This window comes from Salvelinus fontinalis, chromosome 21 (assembly GCF_029448725.1).
Source record: "Salvelinus fontinalis isolate EN_2023a chromosome 21, ASM2944872v1, whole genome shotgun sequence".
Lineage (NCBI taxonomy): Eukaryota > Metazoa > Chordata > Actinopteri > Salmoniformes > Salmonidae > Salvelinus > Salvelinus fontinalis.
In genome coordinates, this window is record NC_074685.1 from 15,650,905 (window position 1) to 15,672,592 (window position 21,688).

At 42.4% G+C, this 21,688-nt stretch overlaps 1 protein-coding gene across 1 annotated transcript; it reads left to right on the forward strand.

Annotated features, from left to right (window-relative positions):
• The first annotated feature begins 921 nt into the window (after positions 1-921).
• Positions 922-21,030, forward strand: LOC129819174 (uncharacterized). Its single transcript, XM_055875729.1, has 18 exons — positions 922-1,207; positions 1,976-2,042; positions 3,716-4,723; positions 4,969-5,189; positions 6,436-6,471; positions 6,635-6,777; positions 7,815-7,986; positions 8,476-8,526; positions 9,530-9,647; positions 11,453-11,513; positions 12,496-12,597; positions 12,963-13,611; positions 13,740-13,907; positions 15,696-15,829; positions 18,565-18,750; positions 18,954-19,125; positions 19,483-19,524; positions 19,800-21,030. Exons 3-18 carry the CDS (start codon positions 3,733-3,735, stop codon positions 19,896-19,898), a joined length of 3,345 nt encoding a protein of 1,114 aa, XP_055731704.1. The 5' UTR covers positions 922-1,207; positions 1,976-2,042; positions 3,716-3,732; the 3' UTR covers positions 19,899-21,030.
• The last annotated feature ends 658 nt before the right edge of the window (positions 21,031-21,688 follow it).

Below are 21,688 nucleotides of genomic sequence, written 5' to 3' on the forward strand. Positions count from 1 at the left end.
TGCACTTTTCAATTGTGTAAATTCTGTACTTGTTAAATCTCTGCTACTCCATCTGCAATGAATACCTGCAGGTGCGCTTGACTTAATGTATTTGATGTGTGGATGATAGCAATGAAATCGGTAAGTGATACAGTATTTTCACAACCACGACACAGATGCATAATGATGTTGTGATCCCTGTGACCACTGTCAGGAGGTCCTTTAACATCAGTGAGGTGAAGGTTTTTTTCAGTGTTTGATAGCCACGTGCACAGGGTTGCAGGTGTGATTGCAGGGTACAGTGAACCTCTTGTGTGTGTGTGTGTGTGTGTGTGTGTGTGTGTGTGTGTGTGTGTGTGTGTGTGTGTGTGTGTGTGTGTGTGTGTGTGTGTGTGTGTGTGTGTGTGTGTGTGTGTGTGAGGCAGACAGGCTCCTTCAGACAACCTGTTGCTGTTTAACGGCCTATCCCTGCTGCAACCTGGTTCTTATGAATTGCACATAACACCATTGGTCTGGGTGCCGGTCTTTTTCTGCTTTAGCCAATTTGCTGTTGTCTTTCCAAACTTGCTAAACATAAGGCAAGACAACATTGTGATGTTTTACTGTTGAGTTTAGAAACAATCGGATACCCAGACTATCGCATCAGGGATTATGTTTAATCAGTAACAGATCTTCTACTGGGTTGTGTTGTACTCTGCTGTATTCATTATAAAGTGTCCTTTGTCAGTTTATTTGACCGTAGGGAATCACAACATCCCTGCAGAGAGAGAGAGAGGAAGAGAGAGAGAGACTGTGAGAATTAAAGGAAAGAAAAAAGAGAGAGATAAACAGTGATAGGCTACCTCTAGGCTGTGTGCCTACACTTTCGATATCCAGTCATAAATTAGTCATCAGTATCACTTCCCTAGTGTGATCTTATTTCCACACAGTCCTCTAGTCTAATTGCAGGTGCGCTCGATTTGGCTGATCTGACCTGGCCAGTGGGAGGACAGTGCACTTTAGGACTAATAAATGGGTCAAGCGGTGTGCCTGGACAGCTAAATCGGGCTCACTTCTTGGCGCGATGCTACAGGTAGATCGTACTTTTTCGACTGACGTCACTCCCAGGGATGGGCTTGTCACGTGGTTAAAGTCTGCGCTATCTCGTGGAAAACAACCTCTGAGCTGCAAGGGAAAAAACTGGGAGAAAAACTACTGGAGAAAACAAGCTAATTTAGCAGGGGCAAAGGTAAGCCCAAACTATTTCAACAACGCACTCTAATAATCACAATTTTTGTAAATGACCACGTAGACAGAAGACTATAGCTTTACCATAACATATTCAGAAGCTACTTTTCACTCCAGTGTTGCCGGAGAATGGTGCCAAGTTTCTAATTCGTCGCGACTGCATTCGGATAGCCTATTGCCGATAGCCTTACCAAATGCACAATCCACTATTACGTCCAAGTAGGTTATAAACTTGTCTTTATTATTAAATGCGACAAAACTAAATCCACCATTCACAGACACTGAAAAGGTAGACTGAAGTGCCATGACAGCGAACGTGTCCTTTGAAACAACTGAGTCAGGGGTGCTGGATACAATATAACGTTAACGTTACTGTATTAAGTTATATTTTGTTTCAAGTCAAGTGATAGTGTAATAAGCAATACTATAAGGATTCGCATGGTAGGCCTAATTATTCCTGTCTTTCAATGGTTGTTTTACTTCACCTGTGAAATACTCTTATGTGTTTGTTAATAGTGTTATAGATATTTTTGAATGGTTTGCTTTAACAAATTGCAGGGCAATTCAAAATGTATTTTGAACAATTAAAATGCATTGTTTTATTTGTTTTATCAGTAGGCTATAATGATATAGTGCTTTAGCCCCGGGCTACTCTTTTCTTTTACCACCTATATGATTTTGGAGACTTGCATTTTTAGTCAATTACATTGTAGAATGTGTATCCATTTAATGTGTGTATAAACCCAAAGACTCATCTTTGTGTCTGCAGGTGATTCCTGGATGTATGTATGATCTGTATGTCCAGACAAGGTTTGCACTCTGACCTGCAAGCCAATGTAAGTCGTGCTGAGTGACTGCGTGTGAAAGAGGTATTCCAACACAGTATGTTCATTTATCATCATCTAATAACATAATTTATCCTCTCCAATTGAAGATGGCATGCTGGCTGATGATCATCAATAATATATTTTTGTGTCACTACTGCTAGTAATTAAAGCAACACTTCGCTGACTATCCAACCCTTACAAAAAAAGATTGCAGTTTTGAAACTGCAGTAAAAGTGCAGTAACTGCAGTCGACGACTGTGGTATTTTGGACGCAGTATTTGCAGCAGTTGTACTGCACTCTAACTCAAATCAAATGTTATTTGTCACCTGTGCCAAATACAACAGGTGTAGACCTTACTGTGAAATGCTTACTTACAAGCCCTTAACCAACAATGCAGTTCAAGAAATAGAGTTAAGAAAATATTAACTAAATAATGCAAAGTAAAAAAATTATATAAAATCAAAAAGTAACAGAAGAAAATTACATAACAATAACGAGGCTATATACAGGGTGTACTGCTACCAAGTCAATGTGCAGGGGTACAGGTTAGTTGAGGTAATTTGTAACGGGACTATGCATAGATAATAAACAGCGAGTAGCAGCAGTGTAAAAAAAAACTACAGTTCTACTGCACTCTGACTGCAATCTTTTTTTCGTAAGGGAAATGACTCCAGTACTCAATAGTCCAATGTAGGCTAGCCTATTTGCCCACCTCCTTATTTAGTTGTGGCACAAAAATGTGTTCCTGACTCAACTTACACTCATTCATTGGTACTTTTAGGGTGTTTTCACATATTGTTCTCTTTAAAAGAACTGATCGCAGTCCTCTTTAAAGTGCTAAATAACTCAGTTCACTTCAACTATTTTGTCCTCTCTGCATGTTTAGAAAGGAACCAAGATATTTCTCCAACATCTGGATCTGGCACTCTGGATTTTTTACAAAGAGCAGGACAAGCCATCTTTTTTGGGGGGGGGAACCTGAACATCATCATATTCTCTCTTTTGTGGGACCAATGTGAGGGTTTAGGGCAGGGGAAACGGTGTTGCAGTAGCGTGTGGTGCGGGAATAATGACACATGAACCTGGGGAGTGTTGCGTTCACATTGTCCTGAAAATGGGAACTGGACGACGGAATTCAAGCAAACCGAACTCAGATCACCTCTTAAGAATGGTCTCAGTTCGGTTCGCTTCTGGGGATCTTTTAAGGGGTCTGAGTTTTCTTTGGAGTGTTCACACTGCTTAAAAAATTAAGCAAACCGCAAAAGAAAAAGGCTGAAAGGGACCAAGTGTGAAAACACCCTAAGTGCAGGTACTCCAGTTCTCTACCATTCTTGATGACCTATGGTTTAGTGTTAGTTTTCTATGGTGCTTGGGTCAGCATATAGATTTGGGCTGGTATCTATGGTTTGGTTTACCATTACATTGTGCATGTTTGGTTGACGTTATCAGTGGTGTGCCTGTTTTTTAAGTTTGGGATCTGGGATTTCTGATTGTTTTGACACATTTCCTGCTTCTGCTTTCCTCATTTATTGTGCTCTTGTAATCTCTTCTTGCTGTACTTATTTCATCATCATGCCAATCCTAAAAGATTTTTAATACTTTTGTGAAATATAAAAAGTTTTGATATTTAGCTGTTTTAAAAAGGGCACTATAACTTTTGTGTGTGTACTCGTGTGTGCAGGGCTCATCTCTTTCCCCATGACCTCTGGAGGAGGTCCCTGCGGCCGCACTGAGCGTGTCCGTCATGAACCCCATTACGACCAGGTCCCGCCAGGCTCCCTATGCCGAAACGACCCCTTTGACCTTCAACCCCTGAGGTACCAGCGGAGCACCGAACTAGCCCTGAGCTCTGATCCCCTTCCGCCCCCTCCCCTGCCCGACCAGCCCCCTGTGGGGCCCGAGTATGACCCCAGCGTCAGTGAGGACAACCCAGACACTGACCCAGATCCACACCTCGAACTAGACCCTGCCCTCGACATCAAACCGGTCCACCGTTTCATCCCTGACTCGTGGAAGAGCTTCTTCCGAGGGACCAGTCTCCGCAGCAGCAAGCCCTGCCCCATGCCTGCCTCCTCCTCCTCCTCTAACAACAACAACAGCACCAGTGGCGGGGTGCGCTGCTCGCCCCCACACTCGCCCTCCCTGCCCAGATCCTACCGGGACCCCTATGGGGGGTCAGGGGGAAGCAGCTACAACTCCCGCAAGGAGCTCCTGGGAGTGGGCGACCACCAAGAGTCAATTTCGGGACGCACACTCCACACGGCGCTCACCTACAGCGAGCGGGTGGAAGAGTACCACGAGCGCTACGGCTACATGAAGTCCTGGGCAGGCCTGCTGAGGATTCTGGGATGCGTGGAGCTGCTGCTGGGTGCAGCGGTGTTCGCCTGCGTGTGCGCCTATGTGCACAAGGACAACGAGTGGTTCAACATGTTTGGCTACTCCTCGCCTGGAAGTGCATATGGAGGCTACGGAGGGGGGATGTACGGAGCGGGCACCGGAGGGTCCTACTACTCGGGTCCTCAGACTCCGTTTGTGTTAGTTGTGGCGGGGCTGGCCTGGATAGTGACTGTGATATTGTTGGTGATCGGGATGACTATGTACTACCGCACCATCCTACTGGATTCCTCCTGGTGGCCACTGACAGAGTTTACTATAAACCTTGCCATGGCTGTGCTCTACATGGCTGCAGGTGGGTGGGACGTGAACTACACACTTTAGAGAGAGAATGCAATGCTATGTCAATGCAAACTATGATGATGGTTACTATTATTTGTGGTTCTTCCAACTGCTTAGCTGGTTATAGCATGATACTTGTAACACCAGTGTTGTGGTTGACTCCAGCATGGGCCATACATTTTATAATAATATACAGTAACTGTGTTGACACGTTGGATAAAAGTATTTACTAAATGACCATACTACTATCATTATTAGCTGTAGTCTACGTCAGAGACACCACGCGGGGCGGTCTCTGCTCCCTTCCCATCTTCAACAATGGCATCAACGGGGCTTTTTGCCGCACCGAGGCCGGACAGACAGCCGCCATCATCTTTCTGTTTGTCACCATGGTGATCTACCTGATCGGGGCCATTGTGTGTCTGAAGTTGTGGAGGCACGAGCAGGCACGCATGTACCGGGAAAAGTACGGCCTGGAGGTGAGATTGGGTGTGTGCCTGAGGCACGGGGTTGGGTTAAAAGTTAGGACTGAGAAGAAAGTTACACATCCTCACAGAAATGTAAGTTGCAGGTAAGTAACACAAATAATGTACTCTGTGAATACATATTATTTGCTTTCATTGGTGTCTGAATCAGAAAATCCAACAGTTGATGCAAGCTTGGCAATGAAAATAAAGCTGTGTGAACCACTACACTAATGAGAAAGGGTGAGAGGGGTGTGCATGTGCACGTTCACACTGCGTGATGGTCCATTGAGAGAACATTGTTCATTAGTGGATGGGGGTTGCCATGGTAGCTTGCTATGTTCTATGTTAATTGCTAGGCAGCTCAGGTACCACTTGTTCTATCGCTTTCATTCAGTTCTCATGTGAGGAAGAAAATCTGTTGTAGTTATGAAAAGATTGGAGCAATAGTTTTTGTTAACATTTTATTTGGATAGTCCATCTGTAGATGCTCTACAGACTCAGTAACATTTAAACTATCTTCTAATCTTAACCCTAACCCTTATTCTAGAACTAACCTGAAACCTTATTTTAGAACTAAACTTAACCTTGCTTAGCAACAGATAGTTTGACCATCTGTACAGCATCTACAGATGGACTTTCCAAATCAAGTGTGACCTTGTCTTTCTGTATGCTGTATACATTGAGTGTACAAAATATTAAGAACGCCTGATCTTTCCACGACAAACTGACTAGGTGAATGCAGGTGAAAGCTATGATCCCTTATGGACGTGACTTGTTAAATCCACTTTAGTCAGTCTAGATGAAGGGGAGGAGGCATGTTAAAGAAGGATTGTTAAGCTTTGAGACAATGAAGACATGGATTGTGTATGTGTGCCATTCAGAGGGTGAATGACCAAGACAAAAGATTTAAGGGCCTTTGAACAGGGCATGGTAGTAGCTGCCAGGCGCACTGGTTGAATCAAGAACTGCAACGCTGCTGGGTTTTTCATGCTCAACAGTTTCCCATGTACATCAAGAATGGTCCACCACCCAAAGGACATCCAGCCAAAGGACAGAACTGTGGGAAGCATTGGAGTCAACCTGGCCCAGCATCTCTGTGGAATGCAAAAGGGGGGTGCAACTCAATATTAGGAATGTGTTCATAATGATTTGTACACTCAGTGTATATGCAGTCTTATATTACAAAAATATAAGCTATATTTCTTTTTGCAGAAGTGTCATTTTAGACTTGCACAACTTCTGTTTTGTTATTACGCAGATGCATACGACAGATTTCCCTGCGGCGAGGTCTTTGGTAAGCATTTACCGCTGAGCTTAATGTTTTTATTTATGGCTTAATGCCAAGAAAGAAATCTATGGTGTTGATCAGCTCCTTACAGTGTTACACATACTCCAGGTACAACCATGGTCTATATTTCATATTTCTATGGTTCTGTCTTTGTTCTTCTTTCTCCCAGATGCCGGTTCCAGAGCCAATTCAGGGTTCTACTGTGGTTCCCATCCAGGCTGCGGTACCCAAGGCAGGGCCACCGAAGGTTCTACAGGGAGCTATCCCTTCTGGTCACATCCCCAAACCAGTCATCATGCCTGACTATATAGCGTGAGTGGCACCTTCACACACAGGGCAGTGGGAGAGTAGTTGATACAGGGGTTTTATTGATAGAATTCAAGCACCATGTTCAAATCTGAATTGAGTTTATTTGAAAGCTTTCAGGGAATGCACAGAGATTTCATTGGTGCATGGAATTATGCTCAGGATGTAAAATTATTAGGACAAATATCTGCCCTGTAATGTTAAGCGGGTGTAAAAAAGGACAGTCAATCTAGCACAAAGGTAGAATGTGTTATGTGCAACGCTTACTGAGTCCTCTGGCGGTATTGTAAGTAGAATGTCATGTGGGCTGATTATACTTCCCACTAAACAAAAACCATGAGCCATATGCAAATTCAAGCTCTGCCTAACCAGTCTAGACAGGAATTGTAATTTTATTTCTCTGGACATTTTGGGGGCAAATCCTAACTTCTTTAGAGGCAAATCCTAAGCGTTCAGGAGAAAAATTGCTTCTTTGCTGTTTTTGATCCCACACATTTTCGCCACTCGTAGTGAGCACAATGTTGAAATTTCGGCCTTCCTGATGTAAATATCCTTTGTTGTTTTTATCACTCCCATAACAATGACCCTGTTAGTTTTTTTTATCCCTCCTATAATCATTAAGCCTGTTTAAGTTTAACACTTTACATTGAATTGCCCTAATGCCTTGCAACTATTTTAGTACTCAGAATGTAATTCCCCAGTTCTGCATGGTATGTACATATTAGGTTACATTGAATAGTAATAAGACAGGGAAATTGTGGGTGTAGTAACTGTATTTACATTGACAACAATAACTGTATACCTTAATAAATATACATTTTGTAAAGTAAATATATTAATACCTTGCAGTAATACATTTCATTTATGTAAAGTGTGACTGATCTGTTTCACTGTAGTAAGTAGGCTACCTTGTGCTCTTTCTAGACCTGTTGTTGGAAGTAAAGTTACACTGTCTGCCATGGAGGAAGCCCCCTTTTCTTTCTGCCTCTCGTGTTGTAATAATGAATCTGTTCCTCCGCTGCCTACTCTCTTCCCCCCTGCAGTAAGTACCCAACCATCCGTACGGTCGATGAGCGGGACCAGTACCGGGCTGTGTTCAATGACCAGTACTCTGAGTACAAGGAGCTCCACGCTGACGTGCAGGCCACCACCAGGAAGTTTGACGAGCTGGACGCCATGATGCGTGCCCTACCCCAGCACCCCAACAGTCAGATGGTGATTGGCTATGTCCTGCTGTTACGCAACCACACATTCACTTCCTGTTTATTGTTTTTGTTCTTTTCTCATTGCTTGCATCTATTTGGTCTAAGAGTCTTCCTCTCTCTTTGTCTGCTGGAATTAACACTGATATTAAAAGAACTGGATAGGTGACAGGAAATAGCATTATAAACGTCAGCCATATTGCTTACGCCTAGCATGTTTTCAGATCAGTGCCAATGGAGACAATGAGAGGAAGCCATATTGAGAATATCAACACTAAATAGTTGTTTGTTCTGCTCTCATTGTGGTGCTCTGCCTCACCCCCCCCCCCCCCCCCCCCCCCCCCCCGTCCTCAGACTTTCTTGAATCCTCCCCCTCCATTTCCTCTCTCCTGTACTTCTCCCCCCTCCACTTCCTCTCAAAGTCATCAAACTGTACTTTTGATTCCTGAAGTTTCCTGATTTTTGAACTCATTACAGTCTTGCATGATCTTTTTTTCACCAGGAGTATGACCGTGTAAACAAAATCCTTCAGGAGTACCAGAGGAAGAAAAATGTGAGTTTGTCCCCTGCCTTTCTCTCAATCATTCAGCTGCCCATTCACTAATTCAGTTGCCCATATTGTAACAGTTGCCAACTCCAATTGGCCCTATATTCAGATTAAAAGACCTAGCCTATCCTTGTAAATGAAGCACCATTAGCAGACAGGGTGTAGTAAGTCACCTGGGTGCCAGTGGTTGTTAATCTATACTGCCACTGTGGGAAAGATGAATCAAGCATGAGTGGTCAGAGAGAGGAAGTGTGTGTGTGTGTGTGTGTGTGTGTGTGTGTGTTGGTTCTTCTATCCTTGTGGGTCCTTAAAATCACAAAGTCCCCACAAGGATAATAAAACAAGGAAACTTCTCCTTCGTGGGGACATTGGTTATTTTAAATTCAGGGGTTCGGGTTACAATTAGGGTTAGATTAGGATTAGGGAAAATCTTATATATTTTTTTTAAGGAAATTTATTTTAGGTCCCGACAAGGATAGAAGAACATAATGTGTGTGCTTCTGTTCCGGCATGAGGGAGTATTGAATTTCCTTGCAAACCTTCTCACATGAATGGGCTCATTGTGTTTTCTCGAAACCTAGAGTTAGAGGAAACGGCATCACTTCATATTCAGCACAGTGCTGATAGTCTCTATCCTTCTTTATTTAAAAGGAGTGGGGTCAGGGAAAACACAAGCTGAACTTGTATAAAGAAGTAGTACTAAGCTTCTTCTTCCTGGCACACTCTAACTCACAAAGCTGTTTAATATCAGAATTATCCACGCTTGAATGCCAGAGTTCTACATGTGGCATGTTATTGGCCTTACATGGTCTTTTTGACATTTGACACAGAGCTAATTCATATGCATTATGCTTAGCCCATAAGAGGTTTTCTGCCATGCAATGACGCATATACCAGTAACTCTTTAAACTGGATTTTGATTTGCCAGAACATTGCAGGATAACTGATTGGTTTGGTTGGTTTGAAAATTCAAGAAATCTGAAGCTACTCTTCTCTCTCTCGCTGTTAGGATCCTACGTTCCAGGAGAAGAGGGAGCGCTGTGAATACCTGAAGAACAAACTGGCCCACATTAAACAGAAGATCCACGAGTACGACAAGGTCATGGAGTGGAACGATGGCTACGGCTAAACCAGCATGGCCTATCTGTCTGGGGAGACCACTGGGAATCAGTAGGAGACCAGTTAAAACTAGTAGGGACCAGTTTAAAATAATGGAAAACATATGGGGACCAGTGCAAACAGATGGGAGCCATTTTTAGTTTAAATTTGATTGAATGAAACCGGTTCAGACTGGTTGGAACGGTGGTTTAAAATGGTGTCCTTTTCCTTTCAGAGACTGCACTTCTTTTTGAACCGGAACAAGCTGGTTACACACCTGTACATTTTCTTAATTAAACCACAAAAGAAACTGGAGTGTGTGTGTGCGCATGATGTAGATTTGACCAAAGGGGCATCTGTGGCAATGCTTTACTTTTTTACTGAAAATGACCTTGATATGCAAGCAAAGACAAGTATGGTACTGTAACTGAACATACCACTGTATATAAGGCCTTCTAATCCATTTCACTATACTCACGCAACACCAGCTGCCCATGGATCATGGAAATTGTTGCATGCGTTTACACATTACATGCTTTTATCAATCACGTTTTTATACTCCCTCCATTCCTTGACTCCTAGCTCACTGAATCATCGGAACACTAGAGTAATGCGATTGTCATGTTGCAATCCATTTTTGTTTTTACTCAATCACTGTGCAAACTTTACAACCACTGTTCAACCACTATCCAAAGTTAACTTATGAGGTAACCTTGATACTATGGTTTACTACCTGAACTCTTCAACTGCTGTATCTCAAGACTGTCTGTGTTATACACTGACCATCTGGAGGATTTGTGAATTTCCAAATCATCATATTGTGAGAATCAGGTAAAATACAGGTGTCCCTCCTGAGTGATGATTGTGCTTTTTGGAAAGTTTTTATGATCACACACAATTTCTGATATATTTAATGACCACACTAATTTCTGTGTAGTTTTAGTACCATGTTCTACCGTTTCATTAAACAACACTACTTATTTCCTCCACTTGTGTTAGACTAGCAGTTTGTAGTAGTGAATAACCTTTGCATGTGCCTTGGTGTGTTAATGTAAATAAATGTCTGTTATATTTATTTCTGTCTTCTATCATTTTGTGACTATGAACAAACATATTACTTGTTGTATTGCATTTAAATGTTGTCTTCCTGTATTAGACCAAGGTGATATTTAGAAATGTTTTTGGGGGTTCTTTCGAAAGTCAGCCATGATGAATTGGTGCTTGCTGTCTTTGAGACTACACCTCTGCTATTGCATGTCTGTTTTTGTATTATTTAGTAGTAGGTCCTACAAGCAGAGCTGTCAGTTTGCCACTCTCCTTAAAAACATAGTAAAATATGTCTGAAATTGAAAAACAAGCAGTTGTTGTTGATAGCTCACAAGCTGAAATAACAGGGTCTGCATACACTTGGCAGTTTACTTTTGTCATTGTTATAGTAAAGCATTTTTGCTGATGGAAATTCCATCGATTACAGTCTGCTTTATGCAAACTTGTGTGATATAGGCCTACTGCATCTGCAGGTATTCAATAACACTTGTAACAAACTAGATGTCTTCCATTATATGTGTACCACAGGGATGTATATAAATATGTTTGTAGTTTCTGGCTTTTGACACTTGCTTACCACCGAACTGAATGGAAGACATACAGGGGAAAGAAAAAGGCTAGCCTAGGCTACTCCCAGAGAAAGCCTCTTGTAGGCCTAACAAGCAGCCAAAATAAAACGTATTAGTGCACGTGCATTTGACTTGGATTATTTTCGTTTTGTTTCACTTCTCTAGACATTGTTTCGCTTCAAATTTTTCGTTGTAACAACTCTTCATTGTGGTACTAGCCTGCCTGATGGAGATGAGAGGAGGAGACCCGACACCCTACACATTCGGGGGCGGGGAAATGTGGGTGTGTGGTGTGTGGTGAAGGGGCGGGTCATATTTTGATGATTCCACACCTGAACAAGGTGTGGCCTGTTATTGAGAATCGGACGGAATTTCACCAGAAACCACTGGTGTTAGACGCGCTGACTATTTTCCAACAGGTGAGTGGTTTGGCTATATTTTGTGGAACATTTGTTTCATTGTGAAATCGTGTTTATGGTAAGATCACATGATCTTTTTTCGCAATGTTATCTTAATTTTTTTAATAGGAATTAAAATGTGTTGGAAACGCAACAAAAGTTTTTTTTTTTGTATCAACATTTGTTCAGCCTAGTTCAAACGCTTTACTGATATTATTTTATTGGTTATGAGTAGCCTATGATTTAATACCGGGATCATCAACTAGATTCATGCAAGGGCAGATTTTTTACCCCCTTTGAAGCGGATAGTCGGGGAGGAGCTGAAAATAATTACAAATAGTTTGTCGATTGAAAATTTACTTCATTAATCTATATTATGTTTGCCTTAAACATAATCATTTCAAACCATGCTTATATTTGTTTTTACAGTCTTTTATGTCCAACAATGACATTTGTTTTTGTTCATAAAACTTGGGGGGCCAAATAAATCCACCCGTAGGTCAAATTCGTCCTGTGGCAGCCAGTTGGGGAACCCTCATTTAAGAAATCAGTAAAACATGTCAGTTACTGTGTCATTATTCAGGTTCAAAATGTTGCAGATATACATTTAACCTGGTTGACAAGCCATATGGATTATGTGGATTAGAGAATACTGCAGATAATTGTCCTCTCATTTTTTAAAAGCTGAATACCCCACTGAAAACACCTTTGAACTTTTTTTTTTTGTCACACTTGTTCTCACTGTTTCCCTTGGGGAGGAAGCCTTGTGTCATTATTCCCTGTGTTTTGTAACCCTCCTGTGGACACTGATGCAGTGAGCTGTATGTTTCTTTGCTTTGTTCTAATGTTTTTCTCTCCAACAGAGCTCAAACAGTTTTAAAGAGAGAGACCCTTCGGGCCCCTGTGGATTCAGGAATGTCTTCCAAGCCCAACGGGAGTCCGCCTCCCTATGAGTCAGATGGATAGTGAGGCTTAACTTTTACTTTACCCCTACTATATCTTTGTCAAAAGGTTTATGACCTTCCTGACCTATACATATTTGATATACTTGTTTTGGTGGAAAAGGCATGAACTTGTACCTAAAGGTTTGATCTTGTATTATGTTTATTGAAAACCATAGTAGTGCGAATAGTCATACTATACGAGGTGTTTGCTCAATAGAGATTGTAGATTGTGTTGTTGACCCAAGGCAGTTTATATCTCTCCTCTGTATGTGTCTCACACACAATTGTCTTTGCTAACTCGCTCATCCTACAATTTATGTTCCTACACTTGACACCCACACTCTGTTACAATCCACGTTTAATCGGTTGTCTGTCTCCCTCTGCAGTCATGAGCCACCCCAGCCGGCGTATTCCTACTACCCCGACGATGAGTTCCAGCACTTCTACAAATGGACGTCTCCCCCGGGCATCATCAAGCTGATGTCCATCATCGTCATCGTCCTCTGTGTGGCCATATTCGCCTGTGTGGCCTCTACGCTGGCCTGGGACAGCCAGGGGGCCATGTCTGGCTTCGGTGGTTACGGGGGCAGCTCGTACGGGGGCAGCTCGTACGGAGGCGGTGGTTACTCGGGTAGCTTCGGTGGTGCTGCCTATGGCGCCGGTAACAACTATGGCTACGGCGGACTCGGAGGGAACTACAATGACCCTCGCACGGGCAAAGGATTCATCATTGCCATGGCAGCATTCAGCTTCATCACGGCCCTTGTCATTTTCATCATTGTGGTGTCGAGGCAGGGCCTGTCGGAGTCTAGAAGGTTCTACCTAGCTGTGGTGATCATCTGTGCTATCCTGGCTCTGCTGATGCTCATAGCGACTATAGTGTACCTGGTGGCGGTGAACCCCATGGCTCAATCTACAGGGTCGATCTATGGGAGCCAGCTGGCAGGCCTGTGTGCCCAGTACCAGGGCCCCCAGGTTTCAGGAATGTTGGTCAACCAGTATCTCTACCATTACTGTGTGGTGGAGCCTCAGGAGGTGAGTGTACTTTGTGTGTTTGTGAGAGAGGGGATGTATGTGTGCCTCTTTTCACCGCATACTTCCTCTCATCTCTGTGGTGGTGTCTTGGTCTGCGTGTCTCACCCAACTTCCCCATCCCGACCCAGGCCATAGCGATAGTGTTTGGCTTCCTGGTGATGGCGGCTCTGATCATCATGATGGTGTTTGCCTTAAAGACGCGCCAGAAGATCAGGAACTATGGCAAGTCCAACGTCCTGTGGAGGAAGGTGAAGATCATCAACGAGGAGGCCCCGCCCCAGGACGTGGAGGCATGGGTGAGTTAGGGAGTGGATGGGCACACATGGGGGATGAATGTCAAATATATTTTTTAAATTCCTTGTGTCCTCTCCTGTCTTTCACTTGCATCCCACACAAAACCTCAGAGGGGAGGAAATGTGGAAACAATGATCAAAGGAAACACACTTGTAAGAAATGAGACAATACGGTGTCATATTGATCTCAACTGTTAGGCGCTAACAGATCAGTGATCATGAAGGATAGGACAGAAACGATTGAAGACATTTTACACTATTGAAATGCTCTCAGATTCTATTCAAAGGTAATACTTCCTCTAAACATGTACAGCTACAGTGCTAGAGGTAGGAAATCGTATCTGCAGAGTTTGTCTGACCCTATAGTTTCTATCCCTTTCTGAAGGCTGTATGAAGAAGGAAGAAAGGAGGGGACATTTTTTTTTTAGACCGTTCCAGTTGTTATGACTGACAACCTACACAGAATTGTAGCACTTCGTTGCCTGTTGACTGTTTTGTTCTACAGCAGTAGTCTGATAGGTAAAGTAGTAAGACCTGTTCTCCCAGAGGCAGCAGCATTGGAGGTATGAGAAGAGAGCTCTCTCACACTCAGTTTCTGGGTGTGGTTTGTGTATGGTGGTTTCACTCTCAGTCAGTAAAATGGCGGGTGGAATAAGGCCCTCAAAAACAAAAATGGCATTTGGGAGGTATATTATTTCAAGAGGTTGTCTCTGTTGAATGAGGACAGTAAGCAGTTAAGGAAAAACATGGTCAATGCTCAAAAGTAAAAAGATGAGTCAACGATGAATCATGGTTTCTGAAACTGTTCTTAGAACACCCGCTTTCCACATACCTAAATCATGATAATGAAGTGTGACTTCAGTCAAGATAGTTAAGGTAAGTTTCAGTATGGCCCAACAAAATGATTTAATATTTACACACTGCAGCTTTTTTCACCAAACTCACAGCTGGTATTTGAGTTTTGCACTAGAGGACAATGTGAAAGAGGAAGAGCTGGTCTAACTAGTATTTAAACCCATGCTGACCAATACAAGCAAAGTAGACACATGCACAACATTACAGAACAGCAACATGACCCTGAGAAACTGAAGAGGCTGTGTGGCTCGTGAAAACCTTTCTGAAATTGCTGAGGCAGTGTTATTGCATGGATGAGTGTTTCTTCCCTGGTCTACTGATTACTCTGATGGGAAAATTCTGTCTGTCTACAAATGACACCTACTTAGTACCTACCCCTTATGCACTTGTGGAGATCTGAGAGGAGTGGATAGGTGTAAACCATACTGTGAACATTCCACTTAGCCTGTCAGAGGTACTACCATATTGCTAGCCTTATACCTATGCAATTAGCTATTTCAGATTTGAACAAAGTCCCAACACCGACGCTCCAAGCATTACTGTAGTGGCTGGCTTTGCTCTGGGAAGTATTTCTGCTTGTTTTTTTGGACTGAAGGAAATCCCAAGTCTCAACCTGTCAGTGTAAATGTGTCTTACTATCAAGTTGGTACAACGTCATCAAATACAGTATGTCATTGTTTTGATGAGGATTCACTCACTCTAAGCATGATGTGGCATTTCACTCCCCAGAGGAGGTATACTTCTATTACTGTACATCTGCATTTCAATGCCCCCCTCTACACATATAGGCCTACCTGTTCAGATGACACTTTTTCAATTTGTATCTCAAGGTGGTTCCGTTGCCACAGTACAAATAGTATGATTATCTTGCCTGTTGTGGCTCTCTCAGCTGTTGTGAGTTAGGTCACTGAAGTATATGTTGTGTCCCCTCTGCAGGTGAACAATGTGTCAGGTTTTCCTGATGAAGGTATGGTGCTGACCGACTACCCAGAGAAGTTTGGAGGATCCAGGAGTCACCTGGACGACACCAGCACCAACTACGACAAACCTCCCTACAATGACAGCCCAGCGTGAGTACAGACAATACAGTACAGTTACAAACAGGCTTACACTGCAACTACAGCCCACTTTAGTACAGACTAGATTAGATGTGGAATTTATCAAAGAACAATTACCTTATAATGTCTTCTCATAATGTTATACTGGGAATTAAACAAAGAGATTTTAACTACCAACGGGAAGGAAAGCTATCTACATGGGTGCATGGAACATTAGCTCATGAAACAAGATGGTGGTGGCCTATTTAAGTCATTAAGTTTGCAGCCGACACAACAATGGTAGGCCTGATCAACGGCGAGACAGCCTATAGGGAGGAGGTTAGAGACCTGGCCGGGTGGTGCCAGAATAACAACCTATCCCTGAACGTAACCAAGACTAAGGAGATGATTGTGGACTACAGTAAAAGGAGGACCGAGCACACCCCATTCTCATCGACGGGGCTGTAGTGGAGCAGGTTGAGTTCCTTGGTGTCCACATCAACAACAAACTAGAATGGTCCAAACACACCAAGACAGTTGTGAAGAGGACACGACGAAGCCTATTCCCCCTCAGGAAACTAAAAAGATTTGGCATGGGTCCTGAGATGCTCAAAAGGTTCTACAGCTGCAACATCGAGAGCATCCTGACTGGTTGCATCATTGCCTGGTACGGCAATTGCTCGGCCTCTGACCGCAAGGCACAACAGAGGGTAGTGAGTACGGCCCAGTACATCACTTGGGCTAAGCTGCCTGCCATCCAGGACCTCTACACCAGGCGGTGTCAGAGGAAGGCCCTAAACGTTGCCAAAGACCCCAGACACCACAGTCATAGACTGTTCTCTCTACTACCGCATGGCAAGCGGTACCGGAGTGCCAAGTCTAGGACAAAAAGGCTTAACAGTTTTTACCCCCAAGCTATAAGACTCCTGAACAGGTAATCAAATGGTTACCCGGACTATTTGCATTACGCTGCTGCTACTCTCTGTTTATCATATGCATAGTCACTTTAACGATACATTCACGTACATACTACCTCAATTGGGCCGATCAACCAGTGCTCCCGCACATTGGCTAACCCGGGCTATCTGCATTGTGTCCCACCACCCACCAACCCCTCCCTTATGCTACTGCTACTCTGTTCATCATATATGCATAGTCACTTTAACCATATGTACATACTACCTCAATCAACCTGACTAACCGGTGTCTGTATGTAGCCTCAATACTTTTATAGCCACGCTACTTTATATAGCCTGTCTTTTAACTGTTTTATTTCTTTACTTACCTATTGTTCACCTAATACCTTTTTTGCACTATTGGTTAGTAAGCATTTCACTGTATGGTGTATTTAGCGCTTGTGACAAACTTTGATTTGAGAAGATTGTTCTGTTTTTCTACATATGTCAGTGCAGACCAGTGTAGTGCTTCCACAGAAATGGCAGGTTTGAGGTTGATCCGAATCTTATGGTGTTATTCTACACAGCTGGGAGGGGACGATAGCAAGTTAGGGCTTGCTGCTGTACTGAGATGACTGGGTGTGTTTGTGCAGGGGTTGTGGGCATATGTGATTTTCTGTGCAGAAGACAGAGAATGTGGAAATGGGTAAAATCTTCCGTCCATTTAAAGTCCATTTACTGTAAGACACTGCTATGAAAGGACAATGGGAATGGTAGGTGAGGGCTGTAGTGAAGGAAGTGTGACATTCCTTATTTCCCCTCCATCTTACTATGACATCATCACATTGAACAAGTCTGTATTTCCATTGTTGGAGAGGAGAAACTGTTGTCTTGTGCAACATATTGAAAGTCAGGCATAAACATGCTTGGCATTTCACCAAGATTGGATTTGTTTTTGAATCAAATTCTTCAAAAAAGATGTCACCAGAGCCCTTGTAAAAATAGGCTATCATCCCATGATCAGTTATGTACATTACCTAGTCCCAAATAAAAGTCCAGAGTGGTTGTACTATATTTGTAAAAAGTGTTTATCGCACAACCTGGATATCAGACAGTGGTTTTTAAGGAACAATAGTGACCGTGTGTATCTCTGGGATGATTATCTTAGATGTAGGAACTTAGAAAGAAATACCACCCCTGGACTCTGGAATGCAAGACATGTGGTGCGTGTGTGTGATCACACAAATAGCTGGAGAGAGTGGTTTCATGTCAGAATCATCCTTTTATTATCATTATTTGGCATGAGGAAATCTTTCTGGCAGAACCAAATGTTCATGTTTCCTGTAGTGCAATCATCAGTCTTGGATGGTACTGTAGGTCAACTCACGGCTTAACTCACCCCAGAAAGTCAAGCAAAACGACATACCTTAAGTTTGTAACCTTTACGCAACTCAACCACCAGTATGACTGGTATACACTAATGCACCTTGTCATGCTTTTTTGAAGCAGAAATGTTTTGCTTGTATTTTTAATTCACCATTACACAACATTAGTGTAAATGTTTTCCGCCCTGTCAGCAAAGTAAAAATGGGCAGTGCAAATATGGCACTTTTTTAAATGTATTTATATTTTTTAAACATTTGCTTGTGGTAGTAGCTGTAATGGCCTACAACAGCAATCCAACACTAACTTGAAGTATTAGCAGGTAGACCGTAGCATTGATCACTGCTTAGGAGAGGTGAAGCATTAACTGATCTGGGTCATTTTGGTTCGTCAATGGTTCATAATACTAATTTGATCAGTTTGTATAGGGGCAACTCCATTTCGTAAAGTACTAAATCAAGACTCCCATCTTTCCTTGTCTGTCTCCAGTCCTCCAGTAGTTTGTGACTTCCCTGTGCACAGTAGCGCCCCCTACAGCAGCGGCTCAGAGATGGCCAGCTCAGCAGCAGGGAAGCCCAAAAAGAGACGGGCCGGTCGTCCTCGCCGTACTGACGGACAGGATACAGACTACGCTTCCTCTGGGGACGAGCTGGACGACGACAATGACTTCGACAGGTACAGAGAGAGTAACAGAATTACGGTTGTAGTGATAATGGTTGTATGTATTTTAGTTGACAGCTACTATTAATACTACAAGATTGAAGTTGCTGTTCTGTGCCACAAAGTCTGAAAACATATTGCCGTCTAGGTTTCCACAATAACATTTTCAAGTGTATTCTGACACACCCTCTCTCCCCCCTTTCTGTCTCTCTCCTCAGTGAGTTCCCCACCATTGCCAATGAGCAGGAACGTGTGGACTACAAGCGTGAGTTTGACCGGGATCACCAGGAGTACAAGGACCTGCAGGGAGAGCTGGACATCATCAACAAGAGCCTGTCAGAGGTGGACAGAGAGCTGGATGAGCTGCAGGAGGGAAGCCCCCAGTTCCTGGTGAGTTTGAGGGAATCAGTTTGGTGAGGAATGGGCTAATCTTGATCACATAATGACTAGATATTTGGGAAGCAAGGTGATTTGTTGATCAGTGATTCTGTGCAGTTTGAATGTAGTCAATCTCAAATGTGCACTTTAACTAACTAGCTAGGGTCCTCTAAAGGTTTCCTGGTCAGGTCATGTGGCCAGTAAAAACTCTGGTCCCTATTTATAACATTGAGATAATGTCCATGATATGTTGCATCGTTTCCTAATCCCATGCTAACTTTAGGTTGTGGAAGAAAGGGGTCATGAGAGGGATAGTTGTTTGAGAAGTAGATTTGTTTGCATTTTCAATAATCTTTCTCTGCCCTACAGGATGCTATGGAAAAGTACAACAGGCTAAAGGACATAAAGAAGGTACGTATCCACAACATTTAAGCAACGCCTCTTTGTTTGATCTACTTCCTTATGTACTCCCTCTTGTGTCTCTTCTGAGTACTACACCCCAGTCCCACATTGTCAGGAAGTTTAAAAAAGTACATGTGGTTATCATGTCCCTTGTGAACTGATTTAGAACCAGCTTTCTATACACTTGTACTTACCACACTTACTATAGTCATAAAACAAAACTGATATCAGACCAGCTACAGAAGACAATGTACCTTCATTGGCCCATTCTTCCTGGTCTACAGTCAGCAGATTACCAGTTGAAGAAGCGCAGGTGTAAATACCTGAAGGCCAAACTGTCCCACATCAAGAGGATGGTCGCTGACTACGATCGCAGGGCCTGAACTTCCTGTCACCTGACGTCAGCCAGGATACTTCTTCCGGTTCAGAGTTGATGCCAGATGTAACACTGGGGGTTTGAGTCAGATTCTACTTATTTCTTTGGCTCTGCTCTAGTAACACTAGCATATCACTTAGAATTAAGCAATGTATTGAGCATTTATTATAAGTGGTATGCTTGTGTAGATATAAGAACGTAACCTTTGTAATTTAGGTTTGTGGTTGCAGTATACTAAGCATCTTCACTGAGAAGTGTCTGCCCAAGGATCTCTACTGTGATTGGATGGATGTGCTAGGGATCAGCCAATCCACAGTATACTACAAAGCTGTTAAACATGAAGTATCTCACACATACTTCCTGAGACAATGGCTGTAGAAATATGTGGGTTTTGTGACTTTTTAAAAATGGGTCATTTGAATGTGCAGAAATAATATATTTATATGACTGCATTAAGTTTAGTGTTCAAAGGCTTGTGTTCATTCTTGTTTCGTATAATGAATGGTACTTAGAGTGCAGTTTATCTTCACTCTGTTGTCTGTTGGTAGCCATTTTAAGGGATGGGACAAAATGACAACCTCAAACTGTGATGTTGTGAGATGGATTTCACTCTGATACATTAGACATTTTTTACAGCTTCCTCTTTTAGATGAGATGTTAACTTTTTATTCTTTCACTTTCTATTTTCTCTTAACCTCATTGTCAGGTTTTGATACTTATGAAAGGTTTGCCATTTGTAAATATGTGAATATACTTGTCTCTTTATGTACTAATGCTTTGTCCCCTCCTGTAATTTTTTTGTCAGTTGCTAAAGACTTTGAAACTGTTGTAAATCATTATGCATTTGTTTCATGTTCTGTTTTACTTTTTTGACCTAAATGTAATATATTCAAGGACACTTTATTAAAACTGAAAATTCAATAAAGATTTGCGTAACAGTTGAAATCAACCCAATCTATTTTTTTCTATAAGGTCTCTTAAAGACATTCTCAGGTTTTTCAATGTGTGAATGTACTGTTATATACTTAGTTATATTGATGTAATATGGTCTGCGGTCTTTTGTCAGTTGCTAAGGACTTTGACATTTTTTTTTAATCAAGATGCCTTAAGGTCTTTTTAAATAAAATAATTAAACAGCACTTTTTTTGCAATAACTTATTTTTAATACCAGTACTTTTCATTGTCAGTCTACTGCGAACACTATTAATCATAGCTAACCAGCAATTAACACTTTTATAACGTGGTCAAACCATTACTTCTCTTCAGGTCGGAAAGTCGGCGCTCTAGAAAGATGCCAGAGTTTCCGACTTGGCGGTTTTGAAGTGTCTGTCATATCAAGGAGCTACTGCATAAGAATGCTCAGAAAATATAATTTTGTTTTTGGACACATTTAACCCCATATTTTTGTTGGCACAAAGATACCTTGAGTCTTTTTTCACCTAACTTTTAATCTAATTCCGATGACAGGCAATTTTTTGGGGTTGATTTCATGTTGATTTCATGTTAGTTGACAACAATCAAATTTGGCCTAAATCAAAACTAGATGTTGAACTGAAAGCTGTGCCCAGTTGGAAAATAAAGATGGCACTTCTAAAAGCATATTTCACACCATAGCCTGCTGAATTTGTAAGAACTTTTTTGATTTTGGCACAAATGAAAATGTGGCACTGACTCGCTCATAGACTTATGTTTCAGCATTGTCTCAATGAAGAGTTTGGCATTCGACTAGTGCTAGACATGTGCGACATCATGCACGCGCAGTTACAAGCCTGCTGAGTTAGCAGCAGGCAGACGAGC

What these genes read in the sequence shown, in the direction of transcription:
- LOC129819174 (XM_055875729.1), top strand. Translation starts at nt 3,733, where the DNA reads ATGACCTCTGGAGGAGGTCCCTGCGGCCGCACTGAGCGTGTCCGTCAT. An exon ending in CCCTACAATGACAGCCCAGC is followed by an intron (nt 15,830 to 18,564) that starts GTGAGTACAGAC and finishes GTCTGTCTCCAG; the next exon opens with TCCTCCAGTAGTTTGTGACT. An exon ending in GACGACAATGACTTCGACAG is followed by an intron (nt 18,751 to 18,953) that starts GTACAGAGAGAG and finishes CTCTCTCCTCAG; the next exon opens with TGAGTTCCCCACCATTGCCA.